General features: G+C 41.0%; 1 protein-coding gene across 4 annotated transcripts in view; it reads right to left on the bottom strand.

The window, feature by feature from the left end:
* The window catches only part of LOC311132121 (ribosome-binding protein 1-like), a 38828-nt gene extending 23043 nt beyond the window's left edge, over positions 1–15785 (bottom strand). For 2 of the 4 annotated variants that reach the window (XM_084165326.1, XM_084165327.1), the window contains exons 1-4: positions 15600–15683; positions 2026–2154; positions 1684–1782; positions 967–1522 (exon numbers count right to left, since the gene is read on the bottom strand). In XM_084165326.1, the coding sequence (XP_084021452.1) occupies positions 967–1522; positions 1684–1782; positions 2026–2127 (757 nt within the window). In that variant the 5' untranslated portion in view covers positions 2128–2154; positions 15600–15683. Of the gene's footprint in view, positions 1–966; positions 1523–1683; positions 1783–2025; positions 2155–15599 lie in introns of all 4 variants that reach the window. The other 2 variants (XM_084165328.1, XM_084165329.1) reach the window with 2 other exon arrangements.
* Between the last annotated feature and the right edge of the window lie 491 nt (positions 15786–16276).

The raw sequence follows: 16276 nt of genomic DNA, 5'->3' as shown, positions 1-16276 counted from the left end.
AAACCAGCTGTCGACCCGTCCAATGATGGAATTTGTAAACAGATTATCTGGTCTCCCGAAAGGACTTATCTCTGTAACATATAAACAACTATTGGAAAGCTCATACTCCGAGCTAGCCATTAAAAAAGTATGGCCCACAGATCTAAATGTAACTGAATCATTCTTTAACTGGACCAGAATATAGAAAAATATTACCTTGGCATCCCGTAATCTGGACCATCAACTTCAACTTTTAAACTTTAATCACAGAATTAATCTAACACCCAAGAAACGTTTTATAAATGAACTTGGCCTCAATTTCCAAATCTTTACTGAGTCTCCTAAATCAGGTAGGCACATTCCTACATATGAGGTAGGAGTGCCCTGCAGTAAAATGTTTTTGGGACAAAGACAATTCATTTCATAGAGCATTAATGTAAATATTCAATGCTCCCCAACCATTAGTTTGCTTAATGATGATAGCCCCTAGAGTCTCTGAATGAATCAGAGAAGATTACTTCTGGCAGGCAGCACTGCTAGGGAGCAGGTTTCCGGGTGGGGAGAGAGGATAAGGCTGGGGAGAGAGGATAAGGCTGGGGAGAGAGGATAAGGCTGGGGAGAGAGGATAAGGCTGGGTGGAAATGGGAAGCCTTTTTTGGTTATTTTCCTTGCAAACAAAACATTTAAAAACAGTTGATACTGGTCTTTATCTTTGTATGCATTTCTCCGTTCCTTATTTGTACTTTTTATTTAGAGTGACAGCCAACAGGTACAAGAAAATATCAAATGCAAATATGATAACTGAATATATGAATATGACTTTGAATGTTATACCTGTACGTGTAACCCCACTTCTGGAAAAAAATGACAAACTACCGAAAAACTAACTATATTTTATCAACAGTTGTGTTGCTCTCTATCTATGTGAAATAATAAATATGATGTAAAATGATTGAAATACATCAAAATTAGACAAAGCTTCCTTACCAGGCTCAGCCTTTTTCTTCATTGATGCCTTCTTCTTAGAAGGGTCCTGAGCCTTGGTCTGCTGAGCCTTGGTCTGCTGAGCCTTGGCCTCCTGAGCCTTGGCCTCCTGAGCCTTGGCCTCCTGAGCCTTGGCCTCCTGAGCCTTGGCCTCCTGAGCCTTGGCTGCAGTCTGCTGGGAGCCCACTGGGGGCACTGCCATCACAGGGACCTCCTTGGTGACAGCCTCCAGGACTGGGGCAGGCTTGGAGGGGGCCATGGGGGTAGGGGCTGAGGCAGCCAGGGTGGTGGGTGCCTGGGCTGGCTCTACCTTAGCCACCTTCTTCTCCTTCTTCTTCTTCGGTGCAGGGGCAGGTGGGGCCTCTACAGCGGTGGGAGCTGGAGCAGGGGCAGGGGTTGGTTCAGGGGCAGGGGCAGGAGCAGGAGCAGCGACTCTTTCTGGGGCTGGGGTTGGTTCCGGCTCAGGCTCGGCCACTTGGTCCTCCTCTGGTTCCGATTCTGGCAGCTTCCCATTGGGCTTGTCTTCCTTCTTCTTACCACGGTTCTTCTTCTCAGACGCCTTAGATGATTAGAATAATAGATTTGATTTAGAACACACTTTTACATTATATGACAAATCACAATGTGCTACAGTATGTACACTACAAAATCACACACACACAGCTAGAGTAACTCCACAAAAAGGAATTTTGGGTAGCGGTGTGTTTTGTCTCGTTTTACCTTGTCCTTCTTCTTGTCCTTCTTGGTCAGTTGGCCAGGAGGAGCCATCTTGCCCAGCTCTCTACGCTGCTGGGCCAGAGCCTCCTCATACGAGGTCTCCTTCATGGAGAAGAATGAGACAACATATAACAGTTAACGTAAGACATGATCAACACGACGACAACAACTGTGTGTCTCAGTTGGTAGAGCATGGTGCTTGCAATGCCAGCGTTGTGGGTTCGATTCCTGCTGGGGCCACCCCATAAGAAAAGTATGCATGCATGACTGAGTCGCTTTGGATAAAAGCATCTGCTAAAATGGTATATATTAAGATTATTATATTAACAACAACAGTTAGGCTACCTTCATGGAGAAGGTGGAGACCAGGACGATGCCGAGCGCTGAGATGACCATGAAGCCTCCAAATACCATGATGCCTAGCGTCTGAGGGTCATACAGATCCATGATGACCACTATGACGGGTTCGCTGTCCTGTTGGATGGGGAGAAAGAAAAACTGAAATTATTAGAATTGTATTTCATCTTTATTTAAAAGGACCAATGGAATGGCCTAAAAAAGGTGCAAACTTCGCCCACCCGGAGCACTGGGCCATGCAAAACAAACTCGCCCAGTGAAAGAGAGAGGGCGGGAGAGTGTGAATGCGTGTAAAATTATCTGAACAGTACATATGGTTTCAGTGTTTTTATAACATTGTTGGACAAGTTTAAAAGCTCTTTGTTCCTTTGTATCCATAGAGACAGTTATTTTTTCCTATAGTTGCACGCATTTTGAATGTCTTAAGCTTTAACAGTACTTGTGGCTGTGTGTGAATGTGTGTCTGCTTGCGTGTGTTAATGTGTGTGTAAGATATATATATATAGGGGCGGCATGTAGCTCAGTGGGTAAGAGCGTTGTGCCAGTAACCGAAAGGTTGCTGGTTCTAATCCCCGAGCCGACTAGGTGAAAAATCAGTCGATGTGCCCTTAAGCAAGGCACTTAACCCTACTCTGGATAAGAGCGTCTGCTAAATGACTAAAATGTAAATGTAATATATTTAAATATATAAATAACTACAAGAACATTGATAAGAGGGAGTAGGCCTACTTAAACATTGGGAGCATTAATAGCTAGCTGTATGTTAGTGACTTTTGTGTTGTTTATGGTGAAAATGCATTAAAACATTCTGATGTAGATAATTGAGTGTTTCCGTCCCTTACAATCAAAGCATAGTATGCCTGTATCTCAATACAATGCTTTTTAAAATGGAAAAAGCTTTCTTTAGACCCAAATTTGAGCAAATTCAAACATTTTGCTTAAATTGCCATTAATAATAATAATAATAATAATAATGCCATTTAGCAGATGCTTTTATCCAAAAGCGACTTATAGGATGGTCCCGGGAATTGAACCCACTACCCTGGCGTTACAAATGCCATGCTCTACCAACCTAGCTAAAAGACCACAAAATCCATTAAACTCAATTCATTATTTTAATCATTTGACAGCCCTATAAATAAATAATAAATCAGAAATTATCGGCCCGTCGATGCGGCTGATTTTTAAATACAATTTTGGAGGCCCTTACTTTGGCGGTGTAGACACATTTTTGCATTTAAGCCAATTTCCTGCAATTCTACAAAATTTTCAATGGCGCTGAGAGAAAATGTTGCAGTTTTAAAGCTAATTTCCTGCAATTTTATGCATTTACCATGGCTAATGCTGTGTTGTTTTACTCAAACATAATAATATCAATACTGCTAAATTCATTGTTTTTGGAATTTTCAATTCTCCCCGACTGTCTAGCTTTTATTTTGGTGATTGTTAGTTCTCAAAGATTATATTATTTTAAAATATATTAGGTCCATTATCTTTCCTACATACTTTATATCTGGTTTTAGTCATTTAATTTTACACTGAAAGTGTTTTTCCATCCCAAATTTGTATTTTTTTGTAATACTGTTTGGACTTAGGCGACCCAGAAAGAATGCTTAGGCGGCACACCCAAGTAGTTCAATAGCAGGAAAATCCCTGTATATCAAAAGGGCACTTCAGTTCATATTACAGGCTTTTAAAATCCAATATTGGCGCACAATTTCTACTTAAAATATCAAAGTGATGCAAAAGGGACTCACTTCGAAGAACGACCCAGTAGTAATCAACTCCGATTACTGAGCAAGGCAAGGGAGTTCCACACACAGGGAAATGGATACAGTTAGGCCACTCCTAATTAAAGGGCTGTTGGTGTAACTCCAAGTTGTCTTCCTTCAGCTCTCTCATCTAGATCTTAGACGACCTTTGCTCTCAAGTTCAAAGTACCAAGTTTGCACCTCTGGCACAGTATCTGGGATTCCATACATAGGAATGCCTACACCTCGCATTTTCTTTCAACTGCAATGGCAAGTTGTGTTATAAACTACAACAAGTTTAATAAAGGGTAAATCCATTTGAAATTCAAATGACTTTTTGACAGCATTGTAGAATACCAAATACATTTAAAACTCAGTTTCACTATTCCTGACATTTAATCCTAGTAAAAATTCCCTGTCTTAGGTCAGTTAGGATCAGCACTTTATTTTAAGAATGTGAAATGTCAGAATAATAGGAGAGAGAATGATTTATTTCAGCTTGTATTTCTTTCATCACATTCCCAGTGGGTCAGAAGTTTACATACACTCAATTAGTATTTGGTAGCATTGCCTTTAAATTGTTTAACTTGGGTCAAATGTTTCAGGTAGCCTTCCACAAACTTCCCACAATAAGTTGGGTGAATTTTGGCCCATTCCTCCTGACAGAGCTGGTGTACATGAGTCAGGTTTGTAGGACTCCTTGCTCGCACACGCTTTTCAGTTCTGCCCACACATTTTCTATAGGATTGAGGTCAGGGCTTTGTGATGGCCACCCCAATACCTTGACTTTGTTGTCCGTAAGCCATTTTGCCACACCTTTGGAAGTATGCTTGGGGTCATTGTCCATTTGGAAGACCCATTTGCGACCAAGCTTTAACTTCCTGACTTATGTCTTGAGATGTTGCTTCAATATATCCACATCATTTTCCTTCCTCATGACGCCATCTATTTTGTGAAGTGTACCAGTCCCTCCTGCAGCAAAGCACCTCCACAGCATGATGCTGCCACCCCCGTGCTTCACAGTTGGGATGGTGTTCTTCGGCTTGCAAGCCACCCCCTTTTTCCTCCAAACATAACGATGGTCATTATGGCCAAACAGTTCTATTTTTGTTTCATCAGACCAGAGGACATTTCTCAGAAAAGTAAGATATTTGTCCCTAAGTGCAGTTGCAAACCGTAGTCTGGCTTTTTTTATGGCGGTTTTGGAACAGTGGCTTCTTCCTTGCTGAGCGGCCTTTCAGGTTATGTCAATATAGGACTTGTTTTACAATGGATATACATACTTTTGTACCTGTTTCCTCCAGCATCTTCACAAGGTCCTTTGCTGTTGTTCTGGAATTGATTTGCACTTTTCGCACCAAAGTACGTTCATCTCTAGGAGACAGAACGCGTCTCCTTCCTGAGCGGTATGACGGCTGCGTGGTCCCATGGTGTTTATACTTGCGTACTATTGTTTGTACAGATGAACGTTTGGAAATTGCTCCCAAGGATGAACCAGACTTGTGGAGGTCTACAATTTCTTTTCTGAGGTCTTCGCTGATTTCTTTTGATTTTCCCACGATGTCAAGCAAAGAGGCACTGAGTTTGAAGGTAGGCCTTGAAATACATCCACAGGTACACCTCCAATTGACTCAAATGATGTCAATTAGCCTATCAGAAGTTTATAAAGCCATAACATAATTTTCTGGAATTTCCCAAGCTGTTTAAAGGCGCAGTCAACTTAGTGTATGTAAACTTCTGACCCACTGGAATTGTGATACAGTGAATTATAAGTGAAATAATCTGTCTGTAAACAATTGTTGGAAAAATTACTTGTGTCATGCACAAAGTAGATGTCCTAACCGACTTGCCAAAAGTATAGTTTGTTAACAAGAAATGTGTGGAGTGGTTGAAAAACAAGTTTTAATGACTCCAACCTAAGTGTATGTAAACTTCCGACTTCAACTGTGCATGTTTTCCCATGGAAGAAGTGGTGACTTTTTGGACCTGAATGACAAAACATTCAGGAGATAAAGGTGCTCAAAATTAACCAATTTTGCATATCCCACCATACCATGAGACATCCATGTCTTCATCACTGGAAAACAAAGAGTTGAGTTTAATATCATTTAAAAAGCTTACAAACAGGGTTGCCAAACTATTTTTAGATTAACGTTTAAAGAGCGACTGCCCCTAAAAAGCAACTTCTCCTTTTGAAAATGGCCTATGTGGCATCGATACGAGTCAAATATTTATTCTAGTGTCAAAATTGACTACAAAGTGTAAATAGGATAATTTTGGTCATAAAGTCAGTCTCGCCAAAACGGAGATTTGCGAGATAGGGAAAAAATGGTATGTCATGGAATGAAGAGTACCGTAATAGTTTTCCGTGGGTTGGGTTTATTTTAATCCTGCCCACATGCCCACTGCTGGCAGCAACCAAGTAATCATCAATTCGGTAGCTCAGCTGTACTCGACCCGATCATAATGCCCATGGTCAATTTGGTTTGACATTTGATATCCCAATGGGACTAGTAAGGGACCATCAGTAAATTACACCATGTACATGGGACAATATTTGTAAAAGTCAATAGCTCCAAATTTCAATGACTTAAAAAACCTCAAACCAACTATACATTTGAGAAATTCATATACAAATATTGAAAGCATTTAATGAGACTAAAAGATGAGCAACATGAAAATAGTCCCATTTACATTGCGTAATGTATTGACGGTCCCTAACTATCCCCAGATATAGGCAAAGTCAAACCAATTTTGCCACAGTTGCTAATTGGCTAAATCATTTGGCTAACTTTTCCCACCTGCGAACACACACAAGAGACCCACATCAAACCACACCCCAAAACCAAATCACGTTTTTTTATTCAGTCATGGTCGCTAGCATTTCTTAATTAACCAAATCTAAAAACAAGGCCAAATCAAGAAGTGCAGTCCCCCTTTAAGGTTAAAAAATGACATATTATTGAAAAACATTTTTTTCAAGAAATTCTAAAATCGTTTGACAAGCTTTTAAATCTCAACAGTTGATCTTTGCAGTGATGAAAACATGGTATGGTGGAGTATGCTGAAGAAGTCAACATTGAGCAGCTTTATCTCTTGAATGTTTTGGGCACTTCTACAATGGGCAAACCTGTAATCAGCCCAGGTGACAGACCCAGGTCTATAGTGGTCAAGTTCCTAAGGTTCAAGGACAAGATGGCTGTTCTGGAGAGCCAAAACTTGAGAGGAATCAACATCTTCCTCAATGAGAACTTCTCTGAAGCTGTGCGCCAGAGGCGGAAAGAACTTATCCCAGATATGAAAGCTGCCAGAGTGTGGGGACATAGCTTATCGTAGCGGATGTAAGCACGTTGTCCACCCTCCCTCCCAAAAATCTGGGAGGAGTGAGAGAGCCAAGCTTCAGGCCAACATCACACACACACACACACACACACACACACACACACACACACACACATCGACCAACTGACACTCACAAGTGCCTGATTGACTGTCTACAGCATAACATTTTATTTTACAAAAACTTCTCTCCATATGTCTATCGCCGATAAGCTACCCAGGAAAGGGCTAAGAATAGCCTGTATACATATACGTAGCCTTTGAAATAAGGTTAATTCAATCAATAACTTGCTAACTTTGGATAACATTAAAATACAGTGGGGAGAACAAGTATTTGATACACTGCCGATTTTGCAGGTTTTCCTACATACAAAGCCTGTAGAGGTCTGTAATTTTTATCATAGGTACACTTCAACTGTGAGAGACGGAATCTAAAACAAGAAAAAAAAAATCCAGAAAATCACATTGTATGATTTTTAAGTAATTAATTTGTATTTTATTGCATGACATAAGTATTTGATCACCTACCAACCAGTAAGAATTCCGGCTCTCACAGACCTGTTAGTTTTTCTTTAAGAAGCCCTCCTGTTCTCCACTCATTACCTGTATTAACTGCACCCGTTTGAACTCGTTACCTGTATAAAAGACACCTGTCCACACACAAACAGACTCCAACCTCTCCACAATGGCCAAGACCAGAGAGCTGTGTAAGGACATCAGGGATAAAATTGTAGACCTGCACAAGGCTGGGATGGGCTACAGGACAATAGGCAAGCAGCTTGGTGAGAAGGCAACAACTGTTGGCGCAATTATTAGAAAATGGAAGAAGTTCAAGATGACGGTCAATCACCCTCGGTCTGGGGCTCCATGCAAGATCTCACCTCGTGGGGCATCAATGATCATGAGGAAGGTGAGGGATCAGCCCAGAACTAAACGGCAGGACCTGGTCAATGACCTGAAGAGAGCTGGGACCACAGTCGCAAAGAAAACCATTAGTAACACACTAAGCTGTCATGAATTAAAATCCTGCAGCGCACGCAAGGTCCCCCTGCTCAAGGCAGCGCATGTCCCGTCTGAAGTTTGCCAATGACCATCTGGATGATCCAGAGGAGGAATGGGAGAAGGTCATGTGGTCTGATGAGACAAAAATAGAGCTTTTTGGTCTAAACGCCACTCGCCGTGTTTGGAGGAAGAAGAAGGATGAGTACAACCCCAAGAACACCATCCCAACCGTGAAGCATGGAGGTGGAAACATCATTCTTTGGGGATGCTTTTCTGCAAAGGGGACAGGACGACTGCACCGTATTGAGGGGAGGATGGATGGGGCCATGTATCGCGAGATCTTGGCCAACAACCTCCTTCCCTCAGTAAGAGCATTGAAGATGGGTCGTGGCTGGGTCTTCCAGCATGACAACGACCCGAAACACACAGCCAGGGCAACTAAGGAGTGGCTCCGTAAGAAGCATCTCAAGGTCCTGGAGTGGCCTAGTCAGTCTCCAGACCTGAACCCAATAGAAAATCTTTGGAGGGAGCTGAAAGTCCGTATTGCCCAGCGACAGCCCCGAAACCTGAAGGATCTGGAAAAGGTCTGTATGGAGGAGTGGGCCAAAATCCCTGCTGCAGTGTGTGCAAACCTGGTCAAGACCTACAGGAAACGTATGATCTCTGTAATTGCAAACAAAGGTTTCTGTACCAAATATTAAGTTCTGCTTTTCTGATGTATCAAATACTTATGTCATGCAATAAAATGCAAATTAATTACTTAAAAATCATACAATGTGATTTTCTGGATTTTTGTTTTAGATTCCGTCTCTCACAGTTTGATACAAATTACAGACCTCTACATGCTTTGTAAGTAGGAAAACCTGCAAAATCGGCAGTGTATCAAATACTTGTTCTCCCCACTGTATATACTGGCCATCTCTGAAACTCACTTAATTCCTTTGATGATACAGCAGTAGCAAGACAAGGATATAACATCTACAGAAAAGACAGCTATGTATATGGGGGAAGTGTTGCTGTACACAATGTACAAAACATTAGGAACACCGTCCTAATATTGAGTTGCACCCCCTTTTGCCCTTAGAACAGCCTCAATTCGTCAGGGCATGGACTCTACAAGGTGTCAAAAGCGGATGCTGGCCCATGTTGACTCCAATGCTTCCCACAGTTGTGTCAAGTTGGCTGGATGTCCATTGGGAGGTGGACCATTCTTCATACACACAGGAAACTGTTGAGCGTGAAAAACCCAGCAAGGTTGCAGTTCTTGACACACTCAAACCAATGTGCCTGACACCTACTGCCATACCCTGTTCAAAAGACACTTACATTTTTTGTCTTGCCCATTCACCCTCTGAATGGCACACATACACAATCCATGTCTCAACCGTCTCAAGGCTTAAAAATCATTCTTTAGATCTGTCTTCTCCCCTTCGTCTATACTGATTAATGTGTGTGATGTTAACAGAGGTCTATTTTCTTGGTGACCTGAACATTAATTGATTAGCAACTAGCGGTCATCTCAAGAGGAAGCTTCTAACTGTGACTAATGCCTGTAATATGACCCAGGTTTTCACTCATCCAACTACAGTGCATATCAATAGTGTTGGATCTGTGACATCCACTTGTATTGATTATATCTTCACTAATGTTGCAGAGCTTTGCTCCAAAGCGATATCAGTTCCCATTGGCTGTAGCGACCATAACATTGTGGCAATAACAAGGAAAGCCAAAGTGCCAAAGGTTGAGCCTAATGTAATTTAGAAGAGATCATACAAAATGTTTGTCTCAGGACCCTTTTGTTGAACATGCATGTTGGTCTGATGTGTATGAGGAAGTGAATCCAGATGCAGCACTGGAAGTATTTGTAAAATTATTCATGACAAATTGTTGACAAGCATGCACCTGTTACGAAATGAACAGTGAGAATTTTTAGAGTCCCCTGGATTGATGATGAATTGAAAAATTGTATGGTTCAAATAAATTATGCAAAAGAGGGAGCAAACAAGTCAGACTGCTCAGCTGTAAATGGAGACATTTTGTGACTAAACTTAAAAAGAATAAGAAATTATATTACCAAACCAAGATAAAATAAAATAAACACAATGGAAAAAGACTTTGGAGTACCGTAGCCCTTTACACTCGTACCCGTAAACCGGTTAAAAAGGGCAGATTTGGGCACTAATAAGCGCCTAAATTGGAACATACAGTGGCTTGCGAAAGTATTCACCCCCCTTGGCATTTTTCCTATTTTGTTGCCTTACAACCTGGAATTACAATCGATTTTTGGGGGGTTTGTATCATTTGATTTACACAACATGCCTACCACTTTGAAGATTCAAAATATTTTTTGGTGTAAAACAAACAAGACAAAAAAAACAGAAAACTTGAGCGTGCATAACTATTCAATTTTAGTCTCATCTGACCAGAGTACCTTCTTCCATATGTTTGGGGAGTCTCCCACATGCCTTTTGGTGAACACCAAACATGTTTGCTTATTTTTTTCTTTAAGCAATGGCTTTTTTCTGGCCACTCTTCCGTAAAGCCCAGCTCTGTGGAGTGTACGGCTTAAAGTGGTCCTATGGACAGATACTCCAATCTCCGCTATGGAGCTTTGCAGCTCCTTCAGGGTTATCTTTGGTCTCTTTGTTGCCTCTGATTAATGTCCTCCTTGTCTGGTCCGTGAGTTTTGGTGGGCGGCCCTCTCTTGGCAGGTTTGTTGTGGTGCCATATTCTTTCATAATGGATTTAATGGTGCTCCGTGGAAAGTGTCGGATATTTTCTCATAACCCAACCCTGATCTGTACTTCTCCACAACTTTGTCCCTGACCTGTTTGGAGAGCTCGCTGGTCTTCATGGTGCCGCATGCTTGGTGGTGCCCTTTGCTTAGTGGTGTTGCAGACTCTGGGGCATTTCAGAACAGGTGTATATATACTGACATCATGTGACACTTAAATAAAGTCCACCTGTGTGCAATCTAACTAATTATGTGACTTCTGAAGGTAATTGGTTGCACCAGATCTTATTTAGGGGCTTCATAGCAAAGGGGGTGAATACATATGCATGCACCACTTTTCCATTATTTATTTGTTAGAAAAAATTTTAAACGAGTTCTTTTTTTTCATTTCACTTCACCAATTTTGACTATTTTGTGTATGTCCATTACATGAAGAGTTATTTATCCAATAGAAACCAGATAATGTTTTTCAATGGAAGCTTCTCTAACATTAGGTATGTACAGTGCGGTGTCCCTCAGGGCAGCTGCCTTGGGCCGTTACTCTTCTCTATTTTTACAAATGATTTGCCACTGGTCTTACACAAAGCTAGAATGACTATGTATGCAGATGATTTCACACTCTACAAGTCAGCACCCAAAGTCAGTGAGCTCACTGAAATGCTAAATAAGTAGTTAGTCAGTATTTGAATGGGTGAATAATAATAAACTGGTCTTAACTACATATACAACTAAAAGCATTGTATTTGGTTCAAAGCATTCTCTAAGACCTAAACCTCAACTGGAGTTGTGCATAGAGGGTCTGACTATTGAGCAAGTCGAGGAAACTAAACTCCTAGGTATATTATCATGGTCAACTCATATTGACAAAGTTGGTGTGAAGATGGGGAGGGGTATGTCTGTTATAAAAAGATGATCTGCATTTGACACACAAATCAAACTGTACTAGTTGTTCAGGGTCTTGTCCCATCTTGATTACTGTCCAGTAATATGTGACCGACCGCCTCGATTCGGTCTTATGTAATAAAATGTGAAATTGTGTTTTTTACATTGGGTAAAATTAGAGACTCAGAGCTAGAAACTGGTATATCATACACTGCAGTTGAGGAACAATGGGAAAGTAATTCTGCTTTGAAAGTTGATAAACTTGTAACCCCACCTTTGAGAAAATGGCCCTTGAATGTTTTGGTACACCTATTGGAGAGCTCTTTGTCAACAACCATTCAGCATCGTTAACAACCCCTTAAGCCTTAACCCATCTCTTCAAGGATTAATGTGAGGCCATGTGATAAACACACGCTATATCAAATAAAATCTAAGTTCATTTCTCACATGCACAGGATACAGAATATGTAAATGGTACAGTGAAAGTACTTGTATAGTAGCAATATCAAACACTGAAAGTGTCCAGATACAAATATTTTATAAATATTTTATTGTTATTAGATTACGCTTACCCGACACACTTGTCTAAATTGATGGGTCATGTGAAGGAAATGCTATAAAAAACCTTCACCCACATCTAGCTAAGTGGATGGGTCACTATTGTCTAGACATGTACACATGTTCATGAAATATAATCGATGCCCGTAATCACACCCAGACACACCTGCTAATTGATAGGTCATGTATTTTGTTTAGACATGTAGCTAGCTAGGTAGCTAAACAATGAACCGGCATAATCCCAACTCATACTACTACCAATACAAACATTGTCATAGCTGTAGTATGAATCTGCAGGTAGCTAAAGATAACAAACTAGGTAAGATTAGGCTATAACTAGCAATACAAATGGATTTCTGATTAGAATAATATTACTACACAAATCATAGACGTAGCGTTTGCTAGCGAGCCAGCAAGCTAACGTTTGCTAGCTAACTAACAGTATGCTTTAACTTGCAATAAAAATGACTTTGACAAAATTATGAACTTATATCTGGAAAATTTAGCTAGACTCTTACCCGTATACATGGATGAACGCTTCACGTCAGACTGGAACCATTTAACTCTGTTTTGTTTGTAGCTACATCTTGTTTGGACAGCTTTGTGTTAAGTCACTCCGGTTCACACTGACCGTGGCATGTGCAGAAAGTAGCCCATCACTTTTTCCTACTGATCGGTCGATAGCGCCTGCTAAATTCAGGGCATCAATGTTGTTGAGAAAAGTAGCAAAACTTTTGTAGTTCTCGATGGCTAACATTATATATTTCAAAACGGCGTGGTAGTTTGGACTGTCAACACATACTGAGTAGCTCACGTTATAGACAGAAGTGTGATACATGGCAGACCAATCCAAACTCATCTTCCGGCATGTCCAGCCCATACATTATCTCAGCCAATCATGGCTAGTGGGAAGGTTCCTGTCTTTTTCCATGGCTAAACCAACTAGGCTTGTAATTTAACAATTTTATTCGTATTTATGGATGGAATACAAGTTTGTTATTAAGACACATGAAAGTTCACATGTTCCAGAATGCATTTCTGCCAAAAAACACATTTTGATAAAAAAAAAAAAATTACGTTCAAATGCTGCTCCTGTGAAGTACAGTAGTGACGTGCGACATACGCCTAGTTTCCTGAAACGAGTCATATATGGTCAAGTGCAGCAAAGAAAGACCTAGCAAAAGTGCAGCTGGCTCAAAACAGAGCAGCACGCCTTGCCCTTAACTGCACATACAGAACTAACATGCATGCCAGTCTTTCCTGGTTGATGAGAGACTTACTGCTTCTCTTTTTATGAGAAATGTTACTGTGATAAATTCCAGATTGTTTGCATAATCAAATAACATTCAACTCAGACACCCATACATACCCCACAAGACATGCCACCAGGGGTCTCTTCACAGTCCCCAGGTCCAAAACGAATTCACGGCAACGCACAGTATTATACAGAGCCATGATCCCATGGAACTCCCATCTCCAATTACTCAAGCAAACAGCAAAATAATGTTTTGCGTTGTTTGTGGACCCCAGGAAGAATAACCTAGCTGCTGCTTCTGCAAAAGCTAATGGGGATCCTAATAAACAAATAGGTATGAAAGGTTTCGTTCAAATCAAAAGGGGTGCTGTCAAAAAGTGATTGAATTCAAATGGATTTACCCTAAACTAAACCCATTTTGGCAAATCAAAAGGAAGAAGTATTCTTGAATTGAAAGCTCTTTCTGCCACCCAAGTGCAGCATAGCCTACCTGCTCAGTGATTTTATAGGCCCAAATTATGGCTTGGTGGAATTAACTATTTGGCAAGTTATGCAAAGGGAGGAGGAAATATAAGATGCGAGTCATATCAAGAGCTTAGCCTCTCGATTTGGTTAGGAAGCAAGGCCAAGCTAGACAGAGCAAACAGCATCCCTGCCTCTGTAACTTGCACAGCATGCTTCAAAAACAGATGTATGTGAAAAGTAAAGGCAACACACAGAGCTTGCCATGCCACCTACCTCTGAAGAAATGTCCCTTTCATGCCTATTATGCAACATCACTTTCCATCCTTCCCACTCTCTCTAATATCAGTATCCTCCATCAGAAGCTCTCCACTACAGTCCATAGAATCTTGCCTATTAGAGTTGCCACATCTCCCGGATTGTGCGGGATCCCACACCCAAACAATCATGTCTCGCATTTTATCAACAACAAATTAAAAACACCAATAATTTACAAAAAAGGTTGATTTGTCCTATATTTCAGTCAGGGTTCCTATGCATTTGATGAGAATTGACATTCCAACCTGTCTCTTTTGCAGTCACGTTGCACTTATGACAAGATATTATATGATAAGGATGAGGTGCTGGTGATGCTAAACACTTCTCCAATGGTTGTTGAGATCTGATATTCTGCACAGCGCAAGACGAGACGTTGGCCAATGTCATACCATCAACCAATCACATTTGTCAAATCCTTTCGGGCTAAATTCCAGCTAAACTTGGAGTGGACAGTTAACTACCGGTACTTACAAAAAGCATCCCCTGACACCTACCAGAAATGTTTCCTTGGCCAAATATTCCCAGATTTTCATAAAACAGCCACATAAGTGGTCTCTTGTTTTTCTGGATCTTGCGCGAGGCAAAAGAGTAGACTACGTACGTTTCTATTAGCTCACTCAGTGAGCAAATTCCTACTGCCCCCCCCCCCCCCAAAAAAAAAAAAAAAAAAAAGTTTAGGTAGGTGCCCTGGGGCCCCAAATGCGGTAGTCAGTCAGGCCCTGTATTCAGCATGTATTGACATATTTTTGCTATATTTTGCTTTTTTAATCATAAAAACACTGTCATGTAATTTCGAAATATTTTATCATGGCATGAAATGGAAATTAAGTTGTGTCATTACTAACTGGCAAAGCTAACGCGTTAGCAATAAAGTCTGGAGCTAGCCAGCTGAGAATTCGCAACTCCACGATATGTAACTAACGTTACACAGTTTATCTTGCTATGTAGCGACGTCACATCTCGAGTTGAGAATTATTAGCTAGGAGCTGGCTAGCTAACGTTAGCTAGGCTAGTAGGCTACAACAAGTTAGTTAGCTGGCTTTCTAGCTAGTTAACTTAGTTTCATAGCTATTTTACTTTTGTTATAAAATTGCGAAGTTGTCAGCTGCTGTCTAGTAAGAATCATATGGTAAATAGCTACAGTCATCATTAGCCAGCCAGCTAGCTAGCTAGTTAATCTGACTTCCATCCATAGAATGGAAATATGGAATAAGGTTCTGACTTTTCAGAATAGTATTCTATAGGTCTTCAGAATTCATACCTTATTTTTATATATATCTGTGCTGATGTAGCTACAGTAGACCGCTTCTGGAGGCGGTTGAAGAAGCACGGATTTTGTCGTTGAATTTCTTTCAATCTGGAGTAAAATATGCAGCTATTTCCCCCAAATTATCTCTCTCAGTCAGTCCGTCCGTCTGGGAATCCTCTTCCTTTCAATGGAGTCGTGGCACTCTGAGCTGGCGAGACGCCGGGCCAGTGAGGGGGTTCGATTAATCTCGCCCGGGCGCCCCTGTAGGCGTGTTTTGCATCGGCTAAAAGTTGATTGCATTCGATTTGAAACCGGGCTGCCTCCCGGGCGTGAGCCAGGAGCCAGGATGGTGCATCGTCCACAAACATACAACATATATTTTCCATAAAATATATTTTTCATTGGGAAGGCAGATAAAGCGTTTTTATCAAAATCATTCATTACTCCTCGTGCTTAATTACGTCACTTTTGTTTTGAGTCGATTTCACCGTGGACTTTGAATTGGGCACCTGGCTCACGCCCCGGATGCAGCCCGGCCCCAAAACTAACGCAATCAACTTTGAACCTGTGCTAAACACGGCCAGATTAATCGAATCCCCTCATTAATAAACAAAATTCTTAATTGGCTAAATCTACTCAATCATGGAACTAACGATGTCTGTATCTCATTATGGAAAGTGCTTCTGGGA

Source organism: Coregonus lavaretus (genome assembly GCF_964263955.1).
Source record: "Coregonus lavaretus genome assembly, chromosome: 1".
In the NCBI taxonomy this organism is placed as follows: domain Eukaryota; kingdom Metazoa; phylum Chordata; class Actinopteri; order Salmoniformes; family Salmonidae; genus Coregonus; species Coregonus lavaretus.
The sequence above is the reverse complement of the archived record's forward strand: the minus strand, read 5'-3'. Positions and strand labels throughout refer to the sequence as shown.